General features: G+C 42.3%; 2 protein-coding genes across 2 annotated transcripts in view; one reads left to right on the forward strand and one right to left on the reverse strand.

Moving 5' to 3' along the window:
- Positions 1–202: 202 nt before the first annotated feature.
- Positions 203–18,085, forward strand: fkbp15a (FKBP prolyl isomerase family member 15a; the record flags this gene model as incomplete). Its single annotated transcript, XM_080529551.1, has 25 exons — positions 203–249; positions 4,211–4,317; positions 4,753–4,831; positions 5,023–5,092; positions 5,463–5,537; positions 5,703–5,801; positions 6,091–6,240; positions 8,639–8,707; positions 8,885–9,028; positions 9,429–9,562; positions 10,041–10,089; positions 10,258–10,377; positions 10,519–10,615; positions 11,821–11,997; positions 12,914–13,023; positions 13,184–13,285; positions 13,470–13,564; positions 15,269–15,350; positions 15,544–15,715; positions 15,880–16,016; positions 16,140–16,295; positions 16,753–16,896; positions 17,096–17,182; positions 17,740–17,847; positions 17,939–18,085. 25 exons carry the CDS (start codon positions 203–205, stop codon positions 18,083–18,085), a joined length of 2,757 nt encoding a protein of 918 aa, XP_080385677.1.
- Positions 18,086–19,717: 1,632 nt separating this feature from the next.
- The window catches only part of lrsam1 (leucine rich repeat and sterile alpha motif containing 1), a 13,656-nt gene continuing 9,508 nt past the window's right edge, over positions 19,718–23,865 (reverse strand). Inside the window, exons 21-24 of the mRNA XM_080528769.1 lie at positions 23,789–23,865; positions 23,171–23,246; positions 22,744–22,925; positions 19,718–22,426 (exon numbers count right to left, since the gene is read on the reverse strand). The exon at positions 23,789–23,865 is cut by the window's right edge and continues 55 nt beyond it. Of these exons, the coding sequence (XP_080384895.1) occupies positions 22,304–22,426; positions 22,744–22,925; positions 23,171–23,246; positions 23,789–23,865 (458 nt within the window). The 3' untranslated portion in view covers positions 19,718–22,303. The remainder of the gene's footprint in view (positions 22,427–22,743; positions 22,926–23,170; positions 23,247–23,788) is intronic.

Raw genomic sequence — 23,865 nt, forward strand, 5'->3', positions numbered from 1 at the left:
TTATGAAACACTTTACGGCTGCCAGACATACGTTTTGATTGGTTCCTGGTCTGGTTTACGACAGTAATTTGACAGGTCAGCTGATTCGATTCTTAATGAACTCCATCACTGGAGTTGGAAGTGTAAATGCACGTTTGCTAGTTTTATATTTCTTCAGTTGCCTTGTTCCTCTCTGCTTCAGATCATGAAATAAATTCCAGACATGTTTTGTGGATATCCGGATGCGGATTTTCTGTTGCCTAAAAGCGGGTGAGTTTGCAGAGAAAATGAGTTGAAGTTGTTTTTATCTTCGCATGCAAGCGCTCTCTTTTGATAGGACCACTATTGATGCGCTGAGGATGAACGTGAGGCGTGTTTTTTGTACTGTGACACTCAAAGTCACATTGCATTGTTTCTTCTTGACAAGTATTACAATAGTATTACAATAAAGTAAATTATAGCAAATTAGTGTTACGTTTGAATATTTATTGATGGAAGCAGTCAAACAGATATACTCAAATTGATTTACCTGACATTTTATGATTTAGTGAAAATAATTTAAAAGTAATAATTTACTTTTTTGTTTACTTTAAACTTAAAAACATGTTTTTTTTTTGTTTTTTTTTATCACGTGCACTAGTGGATCTAACTAAGATGTTAACATGGGTCTGGTGCTAAAACAGTGGTTCCCTGTGGATTCAGTCAAAGAAGGCATTATTAAATCTGGAGATTGGTCATTTGGTGGAATTTAGATGTTTGAGCTTTACCTTCCTATGAGTGAGTGTGTGTGTGTGTGGGGGGGGGGAGAGAGAGAGAGCGAGAGAGAGAGAGAGAGAGAGAGAGAGAGAGAGAGAGATTCATTTAAGTATTTCTTACGAACACATTACACATTATTTACACAATTCACATTATTTACACATTCCATGTGATTTTAAAGATCTAAGTTCTGCCATGTGACCGTAGTCCCATCTATCTATAATCAAATTGGCATATATTGAAAAGGCATGGGAGACATAAGTAATCCAGTCTTTTAAAAGCTCAACCTGGATGCTATATTCAATCAATATTGTATTGTAAATATTTACACTTAGGCTAATTCTAGTGAGCTAAGTTGCCATTTGGGCCTATTTAATTAAGCACTGTATTGCGCATGGATCAAGGACTTCCTGTCTGAACGCCCCCAGAGGGTGCGGGTGGGCTCCCACACCTCCACAGCCCTCAGACTCAGCACTGGGTCCCCCCAGGGCTGCGTGCTGAGCCCCATCCTCTACAACCTCTACACCCACGACTTCACCCCCGTCCACCCCAGCAACTCCATCATAAAGTTTGCAGACGACACCACCGTGGTGGGCTGCATCTCGGGGGGGGACGAGGCGGCGTACAGGGATGAGGTGGAGCAGCTGGGCAAGCTGTGCAAGGTTAACAACCTGCTGCTGAACCAGTTAAAGACCCAGGAAATCATCGTGGACTTCAGGAGGAAAAAATCTGAGGTCCAGCCCCTGCTCGTCGATGGAGGGAGCGTGGAGAGAGTCTCAACTCTCCGATTCCTGGGGGTGCAAATACAGGAGGACCTGTCCTGGAGGACCAACACAGCAGCCATCATCAAGAAGGCACAACAGCGGCTCTACTTCCTGAGAGTCCTCAGGAAATACCACCTCAGACAGGAGCTGCTTGTGACCTTCTACCGCTGCACAGTGGAGAGCATCCTCACCTACTGCATTTGCGTGTGGTTCTCCAGCTGCACAGCCGCAGAGAGGAAAGCGCTACAGAGAGTCGTGAGATCGGCCCAGAAGATCATCGGCGCCCCCCTCCCCTCTCTGGAAGAGCTGTACAACACACGCTGCCTCAGGAAGGCCTCCAAGATCTCCAGGGACCCATCCCACCCTGGGAACGAACACTTTGTTCGGCTGCGCTCAGGCAGGCGGTTCAGGACCATGTTCGCACGGACAAACAGACTGAAGCTCAGCTTCTACCCTAGGGCCATTCAGGCCCTGAACACAGCAAAGACCTAGGTTCTAGGCCCTGGACAATCTAGACAATTTGATGGCAGCTACTAGATTGTAAACACAAGTGCAATATTGAAATACAACTGTGAACATTCTAAACCTGCTAACTGCGACACTTTAATGAATGTGCAACAAATACTATGTGCAATATGACAACCCTTGTGTACATAAGGTTCAGATATAGGAAAAGTTAGGATATTTATAGCATAGCATAGAGTACAGCACAGTGTTTTATTGTATAGTATAGTAGTATAGTATAGTAGATAGTGTACATAGCCTTTATTTATGTAAACCACCAGCTCTTTTTCCCTCTTTTATTTTACCCTTGGCTCTCTTGTTTTTAGTCTTTTTTCCAAGCACCAGGGGAGCCCCCCCTCCTAAATTTCGTTGTATTGATGACAATAAAGACCATTCATTCATTCATTCATATTGGTGTAATGTCGTTGCCACTTATGTTATTGTAGGGCCTTACCAGCCATTTCTCCCTCCATCTTGGAATATTCAGTTAGACCGCACCACATTCAATTAGACAGCTGGAGGATGACGAGTAATACAATAACCATAAAATACTGATGGTATTCGGAGAAGACTTAGGACACAGGACTTAGTGGATTGCTGGAAGAGAAGGGAGGAATTAGATAAACTGTATTTGCTCCATAATGCAGTTCACATGCCACTAGTTACATCCAAAGACAGTCAGGAGGACTCTGCTCCAATAGGTTGAGAGAGAGAGAGAGAGAGAGAGAGAGAGAGAGAGAGAGGAGGAGAGAGAGAGAGAGAGAGAGAGAGAGACACAGAGAGAGAGAGAGAGAGAGAGAGAGAGAGAGAGAAGGAGAACCTCTCCCTCCAGCTACCACCCAGCCCTCCCTCCCTCTCTCTGTGTCTCTGTTCGGTATCGCCTCTGTCCGAAGGTACAGTGCAAACTGGTGGCCATGTCTGACTACCTGTGGAGGGAGTTCCAAGGGTCAGTATATCTGTCTGGTTAAAATGATATCTGTGAGATATGATTCACATGACAATGACAGGTAGCAAACAGTTCTTAGGACATTGTGCAGTTCTTAGGACATAGTGCATAGGACATCACTCTCCAAAAGGCAAAACAAATCTATCTTTTGTTGAGTGATGTCTTCTGATTTATCATGGATTGTTTTTAACAAGGATTCAGCACATCTCTTTAAAGGGGGATACGAACTTTGGAGTGAGCAGGTTGTATACTATTTCTTTGAAAGATAACATAACCTGTAGGGGAGTCAAATGAGAGATAGAAAGCCTGTCTGCTGTAGCTTAAATGTTCTAGAAGTTTAGGAAAAGAAGTGTTCATAGCGAGTAAGAAATGGCATGGCATGTCTATCTATCTATCTATCTATCTATCTATCTATCTATCTATCTATCTATCTATCTATCTATCTATCTATCTATCTATCTATCTATCTATCTATCTTGGGAGTGGATTGGCTTGTGAGGCGATAGATGTAATAATTGCTTTCAGTATGGTGTGTTTATCATGTGGATCTGATTTTCACTACTGAATGTGACAGTGAGGATGGCACTGGATAATATCTTTATGCACAACATTGTTCTATATTTTGGATAATGTGTCTTGATAGGCAATAGGCAATGGGTAATTTATGACACGCGAATAACATTTAATTCATTCATTCATAGGGCTTTTACGGTATATGCATATACATTTTATAAAGTATGGATAGTGAATTTAGTGCCCTACTTGTATGGGCAAACGTTTATAAGGTTTTGAACATACCAATATGTTGTGAAAATATGTCGTTCTGGATAGGAGTGACTTCCTAAGTAATTGAATTAGGCCCTTATGTATTAGGCCCAAACAGAAACCCCTATGGCAACTCATGGTACAATTATTTACCTCGAGTTGATTATCATCGTCAATGACTCTCACAAAGCTTGATTGGCCTCACTGTGAGATTAAATTGTATCCACTATCCAAGTCTCATTGTGCATTGTGTGTGTGTGTGTGTGTGTGTGTGTGTGTGTGTGTGTGTGTGTGTGTGTGTGTGTGTGTGTGTGTGTGGATGTGTGTGTGACTGTGGATGTGTGGCAGATGACTAAGATAGCAAGTCAACACAGTATTGTCTCCTTGATGAGACAAAAAGTGACTCCCTCAAGCATGGTCAAAAATATGTCATGGTTACACAATCCATTCATGTACATTGGATTCTAATATGTGGATGTGTATATTATGTTTACAGGAAAAAGCTGGCCTCTCTGTTTGGCTTGGACCAGGCTGCTAGTCAGGGCAATGAGTCCTTCCAGTTCAAGGCCCCCAAACAGCCCAAAAGAAGCTCCTCCATACTTGGTATGAGAACCTGTACTGTACCCCATACTGATGAAATGCATCCTTCCCGTCTCACTTCCTTATCAATGATCAGACATGATTGGAAAGGTGAAAGACAAGCAAAGATTCCTTGAAATAGCTTTCAGTAGTTCTGTTATGTCAGATCATTGATTACCTCAAGGAAGGATGGAAGGGAAGAAGGAAGAAAGGAAGGAAGAAAGGATGCATTTTACCAGTATTCAAAGTGGGCCAGAGTCAATGGTGTGTTCTAGGAGGTATTTTGTTAGCTAACATCACAGATATTTGTAAGCTGTGCTGTGCTATACAGACTTCAGATATAACATTCAATTCCATACCAATATTTTCATCACTCCTTTTGGTGCAAAAGTTGAATATGGTCCTCATATTGTATACAAAATGACAACCTGTATGTTTTGTTTTGTTCTTATTTTTAAGGGCCGCCTCCTCAAAAGTCAGCCCCTCCTCCTGGAGCTCCTTCCATCTTATTGGCTACTGCTGTGCAGGCGTTCCGCTTGTGAGTTGAGAAAATGTTCTTCATGTCTTAGAAGATGATACACAGCAACTCCACTTTACTTCTCTGACTATGCTTTGTAGTGTATGTGTGCGTGAGTGCACGCGTGCGCAATGCGCATGTGTGTTTGTCTCTCTGTAAAACTCAGCATTACAGAGTTTTTTGTTTGTGTCTGTATGCCCCTCATCTTGCAGTGTAAATGGCCAGTATGTGAAACAGGGGAAGGTGGGAGCTGCCATTCTGGGGAGCCATTTAATCAGAGAGGTACTGCAACTGTAAGGACATTTTTAAAGGTGCACTCCTTAATATCAGTTAATGCTGACAGGACCTAGTCTTTAAATCTAATGATTTATGACAGAAAGTCATTTATGACCAAAAGATAAATAAAATCCAAGCAATTCTACCTTCAAGAATGCACCTTTAGCAGGTCTTAATGTGCGTGTCTCACACAAAACACCAACTTAGCCCACTAAGCTAAAGCCTAGCCTAGGCATTTGCTAGGGAAGCTAATGTATGTGTTCTGGTCATGGTTCAACACTGAATACACATTCTGAATACACATTCCAGATCATTTGATTAGGAAGTATTAAGCTTTTTCAGCGTCATGATTGAGATACTGTATATTTCTTTACAGTACAAGATCCTACTTTATGGCAGTCAACAGAAACAAATCACCACTGCCAAGATTCATTCAGGATTTGTCTTCACAGTGAGTTGTGTGTGTGTGTGTGTGTGTGTGTGTGTGTGTGTGTGTGTGTTTTGGCATGTGTACAGTATGTCAATGATGTATGCTCTTGCTGTTTTTACTGTAGGGTGAATATACCGTATGTTATGCATTGAACCTCACCTTGTGTTTTTGTATTTCTCTGCTCAGGTCCAGCCAGGTAACTACGGCACATTCTACGATGACCAGAGACAGAACTGGTCCCTCATGTTTGACTCAGAGAAAGCTGGAATGGACTTCTGCAAAGAGGTGAGGGACAGTTGAACTATACATTAGGGCTGTAAGCGTGTACTTGGAGTACTCATACCTGCACTCATAATGATAAGGAAAAATACATAATATACAATTATATTTAAATGTTTTAGAAAGCTGGTGTATTTTGCCTCCTATAATGTTTTAACTGCAATATCTCCCTACGGTGGTACAACTTTGAATCTTGCTGTTGTCACACCATACGTATCTATTATGTTCTCTTAAGTTTCATTCCTATCCCGATCTTCTCTTCTTTTCTAATGTCCAAACATGCTCCCTGATGCAGGTGTGTGTGGCGCAGAGGAATAGTGAGCCTGCTCTAGAGACTCTAGTGACCCAGGACCTTGCTATGGGAGAGGGACAGGCAGTGGCCTGTGGGGACACTGTAGAGGTTGCATTCACAGGCTGGCTACTACAGAACCATCACATTGGACAGGTGAAGACATATTCTTTTATAGAATTGTGTTATTTAACTTTGTTTACATTTGAGTCTAAATTATGAGAGTACGGTAGGATCAAGGACGTGCCGTCCATATAAGCAGAGTAAGCAGTGCTTGCCCAACGAAAAAATCAAAAAGGACCGTGAAAATATTAAAATAAAAGTGCATGTAACCGTTTGTTTGATTTCATTAAAAGAGTCGTATTTTAGGTCCCAGGGCAGCAGGAGTCATTCATTTTGACGTTGCATTTTTAGCGCCACCTGCAGGAGTAAGCACTTCCTACTGCTTGCATTGCGTTGCATTATAAGCACTTCTCTCTCTGCTTTCCCTCGCGTACATTCGAATGCGTGAAAATGTCTTTTTTATTTTTTCCCGATGCCTCAGCCCGCTGTTTAATGTGGCCAGGGTAAGCATGCTTACAGCCAATCAGTAGTTCTTTCATTCCGATAAGAGCTACTGATTGGCTCTTATCACTTTCAAGTTCACTTAACATTTCACCTCTCGCCCGGCAGAATAGCTTATGCCAGCTAGCTCAAACGATCTAAATAATAATAATCAATAAGGATAACTTGCTTGATTTTGTGAATATGGACATTACTGTCAGCGACCTAAAGGGATTTCGTAGACTGCACTGGACTGGAGCCACCGCTCACTGATCTTCACACCCAGAAAGGGAGAGTCGCTAGGGGTTACAGCAAGCCTGGTATGAGCGGTTTATATGATTTATATGATTCGCGAGGCTGGTGGCGATCTGTGCTTGTTTATATGGTTTGAGTACTGCTGTGCTGCTGGTTAATCAATCGCTGAGATAGGCCTAATGTCGCTGTCCGTGCCAATGGTTCTGGACCAAAAGTGTTTGAGAGAGATAGAGAGGGAGGGTTTGTGATGTGATGTCAAGTGCCTGTGTGACAAAGTGTGAAAAGAAAGTGTGTTGTGAGTTTACTATGGAGGATGGAAACGGTGTGTGTCTGTGTTGTGCGTGTGTGCGTTTGCGATGTTGAAACTGGACTTGTAGATTTCAGCAGGTTGGCTACCTGAAAAGATCTTGGTTCAAAAAAGATTGAACAATGAGCACCCCTGATATAGTCGAAACTGGCAACTGTTTTTTTTGTTTTTGGTAATCTGATCACAAAGTGACCCTACAGTTTATTAGCGGGTTCTAGGGCATCAAAATTGCATTTCCTTGAAACTGCGTTCACTGATAGCGTGTATGTGTAATTATGTGTATTTCTATATCTTATGCTTACCCAATCTAAAAGCTCACGGCACGTGCCTGGGTAGGATATTCAAATTTGAGAAGTGTAGAATCTTCTTGTCTGTAAAACGATGGAATGGATCAATCTATTGAGGATTTGTGATCTTAAATGTGTTGTGTCATCTCAGGATAGATTAGGTGTGCAGCATACACGACTTGACAAGAAAATAGAATGTTCAACACGGGTCGGAATCTGTACTATAAGACTAACCCCCAAGGTCTTTAAGATAACAACCTCTCGAGTCTGTATATTGTGGCGTGATTGCTGCATATTGTGGCGTTATTGCTACCCCTGAAGAGCAGGCTGACCTGGAAGGAACAGAATGTGTGTGTCTGAGTGACCTGAGAATAGAGTATGTGTGTGTGTGTGTGTGGGTCTGTGTCATGTGTGTGTCTGAGTGACAGAAGCATAAATGTTGCTAGACAATCAGTAAGATCTAACAGAAGGAAACAGAAATTAACATAAGCAACTAATGTGTTCTTCATGCTCTCTAAATTGTGGACCAGATTGTTCAAGATAGGGAGCTACTGTCCTTTCTAAAGTTGTGGCATCAATTCCAGAATGGGCCACTTAGACTGATGCATGAAGAATTGCTTCGGATAAAATGACTATCTGCATTTATACGCAAGTTCTTGACTTTGTACATGGGGATGAATCAATAATTTGTATAATTATTTCAAACAATCTGTACTTCAAAGTCCTGTAGCTAAGTCCCTGCTATATCCCATACACTGCTCCTATCAACGGGTTTGTTGGTCCTGGTCCCGGTTCTGGTCCCTAAAGAGTGTCACGTTGTCTGAAATAATGTATGCAATTCTTTGGCCACTAGCCCATAGCACTAGAGCAGTGGTTCTCAACCCTCTCCTTGGGGACCCCCAGCCGCTCCACATGTTTGATCTGTTCCACCACCAGCTCACCTGATTCAACTGATCAAGTACAAACCATAATTGCTTTATACTTGATCAGTTGAAATCAGGTGTGCTGGTGGTGGAACAGATCAAATATGTGGAGCGGCTGGGGGTCCCAGAGGAGAGGGTTGAGAACCTCTGCACTAGAGGGATACCTCAGTGCTTTGGTCTCCTGTAACTAATACCCATCGTGGCACCAAAGACTTAGGATTGATTTGTGTGTCTGTCAGATATTTGACTCCAACGTGGGAAAAGACAAGCTCCTGAGGGTGAAGCTGGGTGCTGGAAAAGCCATTAAGGTGTGTGAGCACAAATTATATTTTTTGGGGCAAAATTATATATGGATCTAATCTAAGGCATTCTCTCAGTTTTTATATGGGTAGGGCATTACATTTGTTTTTTAACTTAACATTTTGTCAACATGGCACAAAAATCTGCTTTCTCTTTTTCTCTTCATTCTCTCTTTCACCCTCTAGGGCTTGGAGGAAGGGATGTTGGGGATGCAGAAGAGTGGGCGGCGCCTCCTCATCGTGCCCCCCAGCCTAGGCTATGGGTCAAAGGGCATGCCCAACCACGTCTCACCCACCAGTACACTCATCTTTGACCTGGAGATCCGTCGGGTATGCAGACACACACATGCATATATACAGTACATGCTCTCACACACACACACACACACACACACACACACACACACACACACACACACACACACACACACACACACACACTGTTAGTGCTAGATCCCACAGGGTCTAGGTATGGACCTTGTGACCTTGTGCACAGGTGACAAAGTACAGCAGTAGAAGTATTATGTGCTCTTACCTCTTACTGTACAAGCAGCTAACGTTATACTTTTAAAATTATTATTATTCTCAAGAATCAATGAGAATGTATTGATAATTAAATTGGTCATTGAACAGCAGGACATTTTAATTTCATCAATACACTGCTTATCCAGGCAGTTTTGAATTGTGAAAGTATTTCCTCACTGTAGCTATTTGAACTGTGTGTACCCAGGTGAAGTTTGCTATGGATGCTGTCTCGGAGGGTGTGAGCATTGGGTCCACCACTACTTCCCCCTCCCTCAGTGTGGACAGCCTTGGACCTCAGGTGGCCTGCCAACCTCCCACCTCTATCCCAGTTGAACCAGGGTACAGTGCTTACTGCTCCAAACATTACAACCAGTCAAAACCAAGCCAAAAAATGTACCCTTCTGCATTTTAAGGAACTTGGGGAATTTCAATTACAATTCACGCATTGAAAAATCAGAAAAAACAAAATGGCGCTGCTTTCTTGAGTCTTGAGTTGCAATTTCAATGTCTCTAAACTGAATTGAAATGGAATTGACCCCAACCCTGATTTCACTGTGATATTCTCTCCTCCCCTGGTTTTAGATTTAGCAATGTGCATAGATATGGAAAATATATCTTCTAGCTAATACATCTAATAGTTAAAATAGCCATTTTACAAAGCCATTTCCACTTCACTGTTGCATGCAAACCAGGAAATGTTCTCACCCAAGGTAAAACACCCCAGCTACTCTAAGTGGAAAATATGGTATAACTTCCAAAATCATGAACTTCCCCTTTGACAGTCTTTGACATTACAATGATTTGTTTTGTCACACAGGTGCCAGCCTTTACGAGTAAAATCTGATTCTATAAATGAGCAGTTGATGGTGAGTCGGTTGTGTTGTCTCTACCCACCTTTTATACAGTAGTTGGCATACATGCATTTAAACACAAACAAGTTGTTTTCATTCTCACACACACACACACACACACACACACACACACACACACACACACACACACACAATGTCCTCACACTCTCCTTTGGCTACCAGAACCCAGGTGCGGCCAAAGCCAAGCTGATCACCCGCATGGCTAAGATGGGCCAACCCATGCTACCCTTCCTATCAGGAGCCATTCCTGCCCAACCAGACCCTCGCGACTCAGAGACAGAGGTGTGTGTGTGTGTGTGTGTGTGTGTGTGTGTGTGTATGTGTGTGTGTGTGTGTGCATACACATACATTGTCATTAATTTACAATTAATTTGTTTCAGTTTAAATTAAATTACATTTACCACACATTTGTTGCCCTTACAGTACCCCAGTGAGTCCCACACAAGGAAGTCCCCCTCCCCCACCTTACCCTCCCATCCTTCCCCTCAACAGATATCAGCTGCATTCCCCTCCTGTGCAGGTGAGACCTCCCTCTCAGTCTCTTAGTCTCTAATCTCACACAAAGCTTTACTTTAATGTACTCACAACGTTTGTGAAATAGAAATGTATGTTCATGAGTTTAAATCTATTGAAAATAAATGGATCCTGAATGTCAATGTATCTCCTGAAGTGAATTGGAATGGCATTGACCGCAAATACATTTGACGTAAGTGAATCATCTATCCACCAGTCATAGCAGGAAAAATAATCTATGCTCCGGCCTGGGGCCATTGGCAGTCATCGTGCTTTTTAATTTTTTTAATTTTAAATTTTATTTTATTATGACACTGGGGAAACTGTACAGGGGAGTAGTAGATGGAATGGAATGGACTTTATTTGTCATTGCTACAGTACTGGTACCAAACAACGAAATTTAGGAGGGGTGGCTCCCCTGGTGTTAGGAAAGGGGGATTTTTTTTATTTTTTTAGAAAAAGCATAAAAGCATAAAATCACAAGAAGGTAAGGAGCTGGTTTACATCAATAGGGACAGTTAAGGTGTAGCCTGAAGAGATGGGTCTTCAGTCTTCAGAGAAGGATCGGGTGGTTTACTGTGTCGAAGGCAGCAGACAGGTCCAGGAGAATGAGAACAGAGGAGAGGGAGGAAGCTCGAGCAGAGTGGAGAGCCTCTGTGACAACAAGGAGAGCAGTCTCAGTAGAGTGCCCAGCCTTAAAGCCGGATTGGTGGGGGTCAAGGAGGTTGTTCTAAAGGAGATAGTGAGACAGTTGGTTAGATACAGAGCATTCAAGGGTTTTAGATTAGAAGGAGAGAAGGGATACCGGTCTGTAGTTGTGGACAGAAGACAGGTCAAGGGTTGGTTTCTTGAGAAGTGTCTTGACTCTGGCTGTCTTGAAGGCAGCCGGGACAGAACCTGTGGATAGGAAGGAGTTGATTACGGAAGGAGGTCTTTGGAAATGGATTGAAGAAGAGGGGAGGGGATGGGATCGAGAGGGCAGGTGGTTGCCCGCTTAGATGTGATCAGTTTTAGAATATCATCAGGAGAGAGGGGGGAAAGAGATGATAAGCCAGAGACCAAGTGTAGTGCAGAGGGTCTGGGAGGGGTGTTAGCAGTGTTGGTGCGAGGTGGAAAGAAGGATTGAGGATTGTATTTTGGTATGGTAGTAGGACACAGAGCGATAAGAGCTTAGGTCATCAGGGAGGCAGTTTTTTCTTCATGTCCTCTCAGCTGCCCTGAGCTCTATTCTACAAGCTTGTAGGGTTTCAGAGAGCCAAGGCGCGTGTGGAGAGGATCATGCTGGCTTCGAGGTCAGTGGACAGACAGAGTCGAAGGATGAGGAGAGAGTGGACAGGTGGGTGGAGGATGCTGAATCGGTGGATAGAAGTCAGAAGGATTCAACAGAGGGTAGGGAGGAGGGGAGAGGGTACGTAGGGTACGTCAACCCTGTTTGTTATGCATTTGTAGGAATCAGATATATTTTTTTGCGTCTTTCTCAGCACCTTCTAATTCCGTCCCTGGGGTTGCTGCACCAGTGGCTGCCCAGCAACCAGTATATATGGAGACAGCCGCCCCACAGGCTGTCAACTATGGAAACATCCATGCCTTCCAGGTTTGCCATTTTGGTCAATTTGACAGTGTCCGTATGACAGTTATCTGGATCTGGTGTGGGTTGTTTGTTTTAAGTCTACCTCCCACCTGTAATGCCATGGTTTTTGTATTGCCCCACACACAGCTGTACCCCCACGTGCAGTGCTCTGTCGGTCCATTCCTCCCTCCTCACGCAGTGTCATACCAGGGTAAAGGACATTATTTTCATTCCTACTTTACATGGCAAAAATTATACCTGAACATGGCAACAATTATTACTTAACATGGAAAAAATTATAAATTAACATGGCAAAATGTATTATCTGTGACAGGGGTCACCAACTGTGGTCCTTTAGAGATGCAGGCTTTTGTGTCAATCAACCACTGTTTAGTTCTTGATTCAGCTAAGTTGAATGGGCGGCTACATAGCTCAGCCGGTAGAGCCGGCATCTAATAATTGCAAAAGTCGGCAGCTCGCAGTGGCTCGAATCACGGCTGGCCACGTGTCGATGTGCCCCTGAGCAAGGCACTCCTAATTGCTCCAGGGTCGCCGTCTATGGCCGTCCTTGCCTAGAGCATAAAATACCAAATTCCAACAATTGACTGACAAGTTGATTGCATGGCAATAAAACTATTATTATTATTATTATTATTATTATGTAATGCTAATTTGCAACAAAGCCTGCACACCTCACCTCATTCACACAAAATTTGTCTTTTTTGACTTGGCTAGTACCTAGTGATGTCAATTCCTTCATGATAACTGAGGCACGACAGCACAACACTGATATCAGACTGGCTATTGAGAAAGTGGCAGATAAAATGGACCTGCTAGCCTCCAAGGTAAGCTGTGAATTTGGGTTGTGTCTCTTGATACTCTAAAGTGCCAATGAAGGATTAGAGGCCTCTTTTCAATATTGGGACACAATGCTTCAACCTTTCCCCCTAATTCTTCCAAGTTTTCTACTTCTACTTCTATTGAGACAAATATTTTCTCCATTAGGTGGATGCGCTACAAAAGAACAGTGGCGGCAACTCTCTGGGTCTGTCTTCCTTGTCCATGGAAACGGCCATGATCATACACAATATCCAGAGAATCGTCCAGGTGTGTAGCGAACTGTCTGCCATTTGGCACAAGCTACATTTGCGAGTGATGGACAGAGCTACTGTAGTATTTTCCTCCACTGAAGTAGTGAGGAAAGAGGAAAGGGGAGAAGGGAATGGAGCAACATTATAGTATTGGGATGCACTCCCAGTGTTCTTAACTGTGCTCCTCTTGGGTTCCGCAGGAGAACGGATTTCTGAAGAAGGAGGTTCTAGAGAAGAGCTCCCACATTGAGGAGCAGAACTGGAAAATCAGAGAACTCATCGAACTGAACCAGAGGTGAGGGGGCTTGAATGCATGTTGTATTGTATGTGTTATGTTGCAAGAAGGCCCAGTGCAACAGAAGTTTCATACCAACAGCCATTAACACACTCAAGCAAATTCGCTAAAGCCTTCTGCACCAGTTAAACCGATGCACTTACCACAAAGAAATGTGCCTCAGTCACAAACAACCCGTAGATGGAAAAAGCGTCCAACTGTGCTGCCAGGGAAATTCCAACATATTGCATCATTGTGATCATGCATATTTAATATTTGGATTATTTACATACACATTTTTGCCAAAATTAGCAAATTCTACAGTGGGGTGCAAAAGTCTGGGGACTGTGATGGCCATTCCAAAACCTTAATCCGTCTTTCCTGGAGGTACTTCATGGTTGAATTTGAGGTATGCTTCGGGTCATTGTCTTGCTGGAATTCCCAACCTATCTTCTTCGAACATTAGCCTCTAGAATGTCTTGATATTTGGTGGAATCCATTCTTCCTTCCACCTGCACAATATTGCCTGTGCCCCCAGCTGCTACACAACCCCAAAGCATAATGGATCCACCTCCAGGCTTAACAGTTGGCAAGGTGTTCTACTCTACAAATGCTTCACCCTTTTTTCACCAAACATACCTTCTTTGGTTGTGGCCATTTTGGTTTTGTCAGTCCAAAGCACATTGTTCCAATAGGCTTCAGGTTTCTCACGGTTTTCTTTTGCATACTTCGGATGTGTAATTTTGTGTTGAGGTCATAGGAAAGGCTTCTGTCTGGCAACTCTGCCATGTAGGTCTTTGTTGTTTAAGGAATGATGTATTGTTGTCCTGTGAACAACTAGATCGGTGTCTGCTACTCTTTTTTGCAGCTCTTTTGCAGTGATGTGTGGGTTCTCACCAGATCTCGGCCATTCTATCTGAAAGATTTCTTGGTATTCTTGACAATTGTTCCATTTATTTTCCATTTTCTGATGATGTTTCTGACAGTGGAAATGGGTAGTAGGCACTTTAGAGGCATGGAGTTCAGAATATATAGTTCAACCCTGGAATTATATTCACCTGACTCATTGAAGCAGTAACGAGTAAATCACCTTGGTCTGGGCCTTAGTAATCATCTTCTCAAAAGGTAACAAAGAATAATCCAAAAGGGTTCCCAAACTTTTGCACAGGGCCCTTTTCCTTTTTTATCATTTAAAAACTGAAAAAGAAAAGGAAAAAGAGACCTTGCTTTAAAATTTGCAGAAAGGTGTCATGTTTAACTTTGTTGCATTTAGTGCTCAGGTTTGCTTTCAATCACTTGGAGATTAATTGTAACAGACATTTAAACCAGTCGGCCCACATTTTTGCACCCTACTGTATGTAAATTAGGCCGATTATAGGGGTCATTAGGAAATTGCATATAGTGTTCACAGGTGAGGTACAAAACATTTGAATTCATTTTGAGTGAATTCACCCCTTAATGTTTGAAATTATGTTAGAAAGGCTAATGGCAGATGTATTGAGAATGTCCTACTACTACAGGATTTATATTCCCCCCTACTATATTTTTGCATATTCTACCTTTATTTAGCTTTTTAAAAAAAAATATTTCGAGGGTTAGTCTCATTAAAATGAAGATGTATTTTTAAAGAAAGACCATGTGTTACTATGTAGCTGAATATGCTGTGTTATGTCGCTGAATAGAGCATGTGCTGTATAGCTGAACAAGGTGTGTGCTATGTCTCAGACATATAGAGCAAAGTAATTTGCTGTTGGAGCAGAGGAGTGATGTACTGAAGACCAGCTTACTGCAGGCAGAGCAAGATAAGGTAGGGTGGAGCATAGGGAGGAGAATACATGTATACATAATATACTGTATATACATACATGCATACATACATACATGCAAACATGTATGCATACATATAAATACACACACACACACACTTTTCTGAACCTTCAACACACTGACTCCATTCACCATTCTCTCCCTCTCCGTCTCTATTCTTCCCTGTCCTTCAGGTGTGCCTGGCTGAGGACCTAGCCTCATCTTCCTCTTTGGCATCTCAGTTACAGCAAAAGTCCTCCTCTCTCCAGATTACAGTCTCTGAACTAACGGCCCAGCTCAGCGCCGCCCTGCAGGATAGGGAGAATCAGTGTACCCAGATCAGCTCCTTGGAGAAACAAGTGGAAGGTACTGCACAGGAGAAGCTTAGGGATATTGGCTACACTCAGAACACCTCACTAGCGGAAATTATGGATAATTGTGTGTGTGTGTGTGTGCATGTGTGTGTGTGTGTGTGTGTGTGTGTGTGTGTGTGTGTGTGTGTGTGTGCGTGTGTGTGTGTGTGTATGCAGAGCTGACGGAGGGAGTGGAGAGAGAACAGGCTCAGTGGCGCACAGAGAAACAGAAACGCAAAGAGACAGATCTGAGAGTTACCAACATGGAGGAGGAACTACAGGACCTACGGTCTGAGAAAGACAACCTGGACCAGGTGTGTGTGTGCGCGTGTATGCGTGTTTAAAATCTTTTAAATCTCAACCCCCACTTAGTATTTACCATCTCGTCCCCCCGTGCTCCTCTTCCTGGGTGGAACATCTCTATCCATCTCTGTCAGATCCTGTCAGACAGGAAGAGGAAGTGGGACTTGGAGAGGCAGCGTGTTGCTGAGGAGCTGGAGGAGGTGAGGAGCAGTGGTCAGCAGGAGGCAGAGAGCCTGTGGGTCCGGCTCCGGAGGGCCAGGAGCCAGGCAGAGCAGGGGGTCAGGGAACAGGTAGGCACAACTGCCCCCATTTTACTTGAGCAAAATAGTGAGGAAAAACAAGTTGCCCAAAATAACTGAATATTTTAAAATTCAAATTAAAGTTTTGAATACTGTAGCGATCCATTTCATGGCATGCAACATTCTCACATGGCTTACACTCCATTGACAATCACTTGTTTGTAAAAAAAACTAAGTTAAATACGAGGTGCCATAAAAATCATACTGTGTAGTACGTTATTTTTTGCACTGCTCAGTCCTGTTTTGCTCAAGCAAAATGGGCCCAGAGAGACAGAGTGGGAGGAGTGACATCAATGCAGCATGTTATTGTATAGGCTATATTTCAAATCAATCATCATCTTTCATTGTTAGGTCAAGGCGTAGTTTTTTTTTATAGTTCATGCTACGTGACCTCAAAGCAGACTCATTTAGTGTGTGTGTGTGTGTGTGTGTGTGTGTGTGTGTCCAGCTGCAGTCAGAGATGGAGGCGGAGTGGCAGGGACGGAGTGACAGGGCTCTGTCCCTGGCCAGGGAGAAGCACTGCTGTGAGTTGACAGAGAGGACCCAGCAGAGAGACACTCTGGAGAGGATGCTCACTCAGCTACAGGAGCAGGTCAGGGACAAAATTAACATATTACATTTAAAGGGTGGAGATTGACCTTGACAGCATATTTTGAAATGCAGTTTTAGAGACCACAACTACATTGTTCAATGTTCCATTTTTCCCAACAAACCCCATTCTGTTCTTACTACTGATTTATGAGCATGTAGAACTTCTTAAAAGGTCAAATGTTATGTCTGACTCCTTTCAGTTAACTACATCAAACGATCCCACTGTCATGCAGCAGCAGGAGAGGAGGCTGGCCAGGCAGGCCAATCAGGAGGCCATGGCAGAGCAGGTGAGAGGTCACAGTTTGACTTGTATACCAGAATGCAGAATTTGTCCCTGTAATCCATTCGATTTGTTGTTTTCATTAGTCAAAAGTAGACACATTCACAAAAAAGAAAACATGTTTTAAGATGATCTCTGAGTCAAGATATATATCTCTAATGGTCAATTTGGAACCTGATTTGAGTCAATTCCAACAACTCCCAGGATTTTCCTCTCCCTCCCACATGATGTCAGCAAGCACATGCTGCTCTCTGGGAATCACTGGCAGCACATGCTGCTCTCTGGGAATCACTGGCATAGTAGAGCAGAGTTCAAACATTCTTGCCTGACATCGAGATCATCTCGTCTGACGAGTAAAGTTTAGGATGTAAACATAGACCTCGCGTTTCAATAGCAATAATGCAGCTGCGTACATAATAGCGATGATACGGTATGCATCATAAATTGACCAGAGATACACATGAATATGGATTTTGGGTAAACTTTCAACATCCAAATCTTAACTGTGTTGTGGCAGAGGCCAGGGATTGAGTGACTGTTAATGATTATGACGATTCCTTACAGGTGAAGAGACTCATGAACGGAGTGTTCCACTCTCTCAGGGGGGAGGTCGACCTGCACAGGTCATACCAAGGAGGCTTTGTTCTAGGGATCATCCTGAGGACCATCAAGGTACAACATTGATCAAGGTACAAATGACCTTTTGGGTAATGTAAGGCCCAGAAAGTGCTTTATAATTCTGTTCCCTCTCTCCACTCCACAGAGAGTGACCCTTGAGTTTCTAACAGCCTATGATAGAGTGGAACATGAGTGGAAATCGACACAGGTGGTGCTGCAGAATGGAAAGACAGCAGAGGATGATGATGAAGAAGAAAAAGAAAAGGAGGAGAAGCTGTGTCAAACAGTATAAAAAAAGGACAGTGGAGTAGTTTAGACCACAGATTCAAAAGGGCCCGAAGAAAAACCCATAAACACAGGGGAAGACAAATGGAGAAATACTGTCTACCCAAACTGATCAAAGCCCATCACAACCCCCCATGGACAAGAATGAGGAAGTTAATGGCCAATCAAAGCCTCTCAAGACTCAAACTGAGAAAGTGAATGGCCAATTGCAGTCTTAGGGCTCAAAAAGAAGAAAGGTCTGGCTTTTCACTTGGCTTTGTTCACACGGCAGTGAAATGTGACCCAAATCCGATTTTCTTGCCGACATGCGACTCAGGTCTGGTTCTGCATGACCGTGTGAACAGCGCAAGTCACATGAAATCAGACTTTTTAAAATCCGACCTGGGTCGCGTTCAGAGGTGGTATTATATTGGATACATATCTGATATTTAGCAACGCGCCCCCGTCTGAACTGTCATGCGACTTTTACGTCACTCTAGCAGGGTTGCCAGATGGGATTGACAATTTACAGCCTAACCAGTCTATAACCGCTAAATCCAGTAGCCCATTCGGTGGTAATCCGCCCCATCTGGCAACCCTGCACTTTAGACGCAATTGCTCATATCTTTGCCGGCTTCCGCTGCACAAAAACGTGAAAATGAAACTGGTTGTAACGTTTATCATGTTATCATATATATTATATATCATAAATCTAGATATACTTGCCGTATACAGAGTAGACCTGTATCCTACAAAGAGACTTAGATTTAGATTTAGTAATCTAAAAATGTATTAGACCCCTATACTTTCTTTTATTTATTTATTTAGTTTCTTTTTATTTTACTACTCGATTGTAAAGCATCTTTGAGTGTCTAGAAAAGCGCTATATAAGTCTAATGTATTATTATTATTATGCATGGTTACTTCCATAAACAGTGCGCTCCTGACTTATTGTCCTGCACATGCGGGTCTGTTCAGGGCCGTGGAATGTTCACACGGGAGTCAATGTAGGTCAAATATAGGTTACATTTTAAAAGTAATGTGAACTGCCAAACAAAAAAATCGGATCTGTGTAAAAAAATCTGAATTGAGCATCAAGACCTGCAGTGTGAACGTAGCCAAAATGACCAATTAAAGAAAACTGAGGTTGTATCTGACCAACCCCAGCTGCTCACCTTCCAGAATGATCGTTTAGAAGCTCTAACATCCCAAGCTGAGGTTGTATCTGGCTAATCACCATTTACATTTGAAATTGACACCGTCAATGACCAACCATGAATCAATGCCTAATTTTAAAAAAACATTCTATTATACAATTAACCAAAGTAATCAGTACTGTATAGATATAGTTAAATATTTTTACAATTTTGGTTGAAATGTTTCATTTGTACAGAGTGAGTACTACAATAATGTCTGTGTATATATATATATGAAAATGATTTAATGTAATAAAATCTATTCAATTAATTGATTCTACTCTAATACAGTAGAGTAATACAAGTTGAAAGGTGGATAAAGGGTATTATTTATGTAAAATCAGACAAAGAAAGAGTCAGGCAGATTTATTTGCATAGGTTTCACATCACACTAATAATGTACTAGTGAAGAAATATTAAGTTAACACTTTACCTATGGTACTCTGCCATAAAGTTATAATGAAATGACATGACCATTCATTATGAGCAAGGTCATATTAATCAATTGATGATTCAAACGCTTTCTTTTACACTTTTCATTTTTTCATACAGATACTATACAATCTATGGCAGTATACTTACAGTAAAGTGCTACCAAAGTGACAAAACCCCTACATCTCACTCTGCAACTGAACATAGGGCTCAATAAACACATACATGACAGAGACAGAATTAACAGTTTAAACGTATGAAAGTTCAGTATTTAAGGCATGTCAAAGTGTAGTTAGTGAACAAACAGTGAAAGAATGACAGAAAGGTTTTTCATGACATTTTCCATCCTGATGGATCTGACCACTGCATCAAATGACAATTGGTGATCTTTTCTAATATCATTGATATCTATGATAGTTTCTTTTCCTTAAATACAGTTATCAGAGGGAAACAGACAATGGTATATGCAGTGATTCAACATGCTATGGTATATATTTAAACATATGTATATTTGGCAGTTGCACATAAAAGCTGTTAACATAAAAACACAAGGATTGAATAAGTATAGTTCTATAGGTGTATATATATACATATATATATACACACACACACACTTGAAAAGCCATTTGTGGTCATTACATGAGATGCAGAGTACAAGGGTAAATTACTGTGCAAAGTGCTAGGAGAAGTACAAGACAGCATCCCTTGGGCCAGTTAAAATAACACATTTGCAGCAGAATAGTGTTCACACAATCAGGATAGGAAAATCAACTAACACCTTGACATCACTTTGTCGTCTCAGCTGAAAAATCTTTTCTTACATTTCTTCATATTTAGCATCTTTTTTTACACTCAATGGATTGTTCTTTGTTATAACATGCAATATAAGTGTCCTATATAACCTGAAGCATGCTAAGTTACAAATAACTATAAGAGCACTTGAATGGAGAAGGGATAGAAAACTGGAATCGGTTTCAAATTGATAGGATAAGTGAGACGAAGCCTTTAAAGGGTGAGGCATTTTAAATAGAAATCAAAAGTGCCAAAGACAACAGTTAAAGGCATAATTCACCCTCAAATCAAATGTCTGTGATCAACCTTGTACCTTCAATTCAGTCAACACTTTTAAAAGTAGACTCAACCAAATGTACCATATGTCTGTTTTATCCCTTTAATTTAGAGTGAACTATCCCTTTAATGTGACAGATGGGTGAGGGTTTTAAGATAAAAGTTATGGAATGAATGACAGCACTTGAGAAGTTACAGTGCTATTGAAGGTAGCATTCATGGTGTTGTGTTGGGGGGGAGGGGAGGGGGGGTTGGGGGGCATGCTTACAGCAGCTGTCACCAAACATAATTCTAAAGAACTACAAGGTGTGCATGCTTTATGCTCTGTTCATGTACACTCAGACATTTCCCGACATGTAAACCTTCTTTCTGTACAAAGATGATACCTGAGTTTCCCACTTGGGAGGGTATCCGAATCAACCAATAGGAATCTCTATGCAGATTATTTACTGTATGTTGATTTTAACTCAGAAGTTCAGAATGTCCAAGATCTCATAAACGCTGCATTAGTTCCAGTCCTGGCACTACCACACACCTGATTTCAATGATAAAGTATCTTGGTGATCAGTTAAATCGGCTGAATCAGGTGTGTTAGCACTGGGCTGGAAGCATCCTGGACAGGAGATGGTGACCACTGGCTAACACTGCATTCTAATATATTCTGTGGAGGCTGTCCTGATATGATCTGTCAGATGGCACAGCATGACAACACCAAAACCACCCACAACTGATATTAGTGGGACAGAGATGAGTTTCCCACTCACTTGAGATACAAGTAATTAGGATACTGTGTAATAAGACAGCAACAGAAGTCAGTGCAGAAGATATATGACATAACCACTATATCTTTTTAACAGTCCTTCAGCAGACATACAATAACATCCACAATACATTGACACGTGAGTTAAAATAAGGGGAGAGGGAGCAGAGAGGTTTCTAAAGGTAGAAAAAGGCACAGGTCAAACGAACAGGTATTTCACAAAAGCCTGAAACAGTCAAACTCGTATGTAACAGTCATTGACTGTATCCCTTTTGGATTATAACAATTATTATAATTTTTTTTTTTTTAAAAGATAAAATAAAGATGCATCACTAAAATCACTCATCCTGTATGTCTCATGTCTATTTTGGTTTATCAAGGTGAAGGTTACCTGTTGACTGAGCGTTTGGGCTTTTGAATATGTTTTTTTTCCTGTGAGAAATAGAAATATATAGCGAGTTTATAGAGTTGCAGCGCATATGGTCATGCATATACTGTATAATGGTGTACCAGTGAGATCCATGAGTGAGTGCAGGTGTATATAAGAGCATTGGGTAGAAGTTGCCCGGCCCTGACCACTGTCTACAGTCTACAGTACACTTAAACAGACTTCTGTTATCCGAACATGATAATTAGATAACAATCTGATCATCGGTGGTCAGATTGCGTTTTATTCGGATAACAAAAGTAGTATTTAAGTCACAAATACAGGGCTGAAGGGATTGGGGATAGGGTAATCTGGTATGGACCCCCAAGGCAGACAGCTCTGTGGATCTATGCGTTTTGGGCCCTAGTTGTGGTAGAGGCGAACGCGCTGGGAGATAGTGCTGCGACACAGGGGGCAGTTCAGGATAGCCACGTTGCACACCTGGCAACAGCAGACATGGCCACAGGGCAGGAAGATGACCTGGGACTGAGGGAGAGATGGGATCAGAGGTATTAAAACACATGTACTTTATCACATTGTAAGAAAACACAGTAAAATGGTAGAACATACAGTCATCATATTTTTAAAGTAAATACCGTTTTTAGTTTTTTTTGCATTTGGTGTTTAATCCCCCTCTCAGAATAAATGGTACAAAGTGTGTGTGTGCATGCACGTGCATGTGTATTGTCCGGTGTCACATTTTCCTAGCAGAAACCCTGGTATGCATGCATACAGCGTATGTGTGTCTGTAAGTGTGTTGGTATGTACATATGTGTGTGTGTTGTGCTGACTAGTCTCCTCACCCCAGTCTCCATGCACACCACACACTCAGAGCTGCCTGGCCAGTCCACTGGGCTGGGGCACGAGGGAGTGACGGGCGACCCGGGGGTCAGTGGTGGGGTGGGGGTATGGACGGGGGTGCTGGGAAGGGTTAGGGTTAGGGATGGAGCAGCTTCTTCCTGCTGGGGTTCCATCTTACAGGCTCCTGAGAGAGAGAGAACAACAGACAGTTGATCCACACGGATAATGGACTCAATGTATTCTAACTATAGAATACTGATGTTACTGGCATCATTAGCTGTGTGTCACTAAGAAAGTGGCTTTCTTGTCTCGGTCACTTCATTTGCACCAACATGAAAGAAGTGAGAGCAAAGATTTCTAATACTATTTCAATCAGGGTCTCACAGTTTATGTGTGCGTGTGTGTGTGTGTGTGTGTGTGTGTGTGTACCTTCAGGAGGTGTGGCAGGCAGATCCTTGGCCCAGTTGAGAAGAGCCTTCTGCACACCCAGCTCACAGATCCCCAGCTGTCAGCACAGAGGTAGAGATATTTCACCAAGTTCGAGTACAAATGCATAGAACCCCATTCTTCTACCCTGTCACAATATAACACTCACACTATCTCAGAAATACACATACTGTATAATTTGCTAGTGCTTTGATCATTAAAACAAATATTCATGAATGTTACGGTTAGTCGCCTTTTTCCTTGGCGACTCTTTGGTGCCTCCCTCTGGCGGCCCCGGGACACTACTAAACTCCCTGTTCCGTTCCTTGTCAAGGATTGATTGTTTGCACCTGTTTGTGTGTGGTTCACTTGGGTATTTATGTCCTGGGTATGTCTACTCCCTGCCGGATTATCTTGTCTTGTTCCCAAGTAAGTGTGTGTTCCTGGTCTGTTTATTCCTGTTCTCCCTGTGGGTTTTCTTTATAGTTTTTTCTGTCCCAGTAAAGTGTCCTTTGTTTTGCCAACCACTGCCTGCCGTCTTCACTTTGTTCTGCACTCCACCTGGGTCCGCATCACACACCATCCCGTTACACATGAATATCAACACACACATACACACACCTTGCTGAGGTCGCTGGCGGTCATGTATCTCAGGGCCTCTGTGGTGAGGCGGTGGTGGGCCATGATGGGGAGATAGT

Source organism: Nansenia antarctica (assembly GCF_963989245.1).
Source record: "Nansenia antarctica genome assembly, chromosome: 4".
NCBI classification, from domain to species: domain Eukaryota; kingdom Metazoa; phylum Chordata; class Actinopteri; order Argentiniformes; family Microstomatidae; genus Nansenia; species Nansenia antarctica.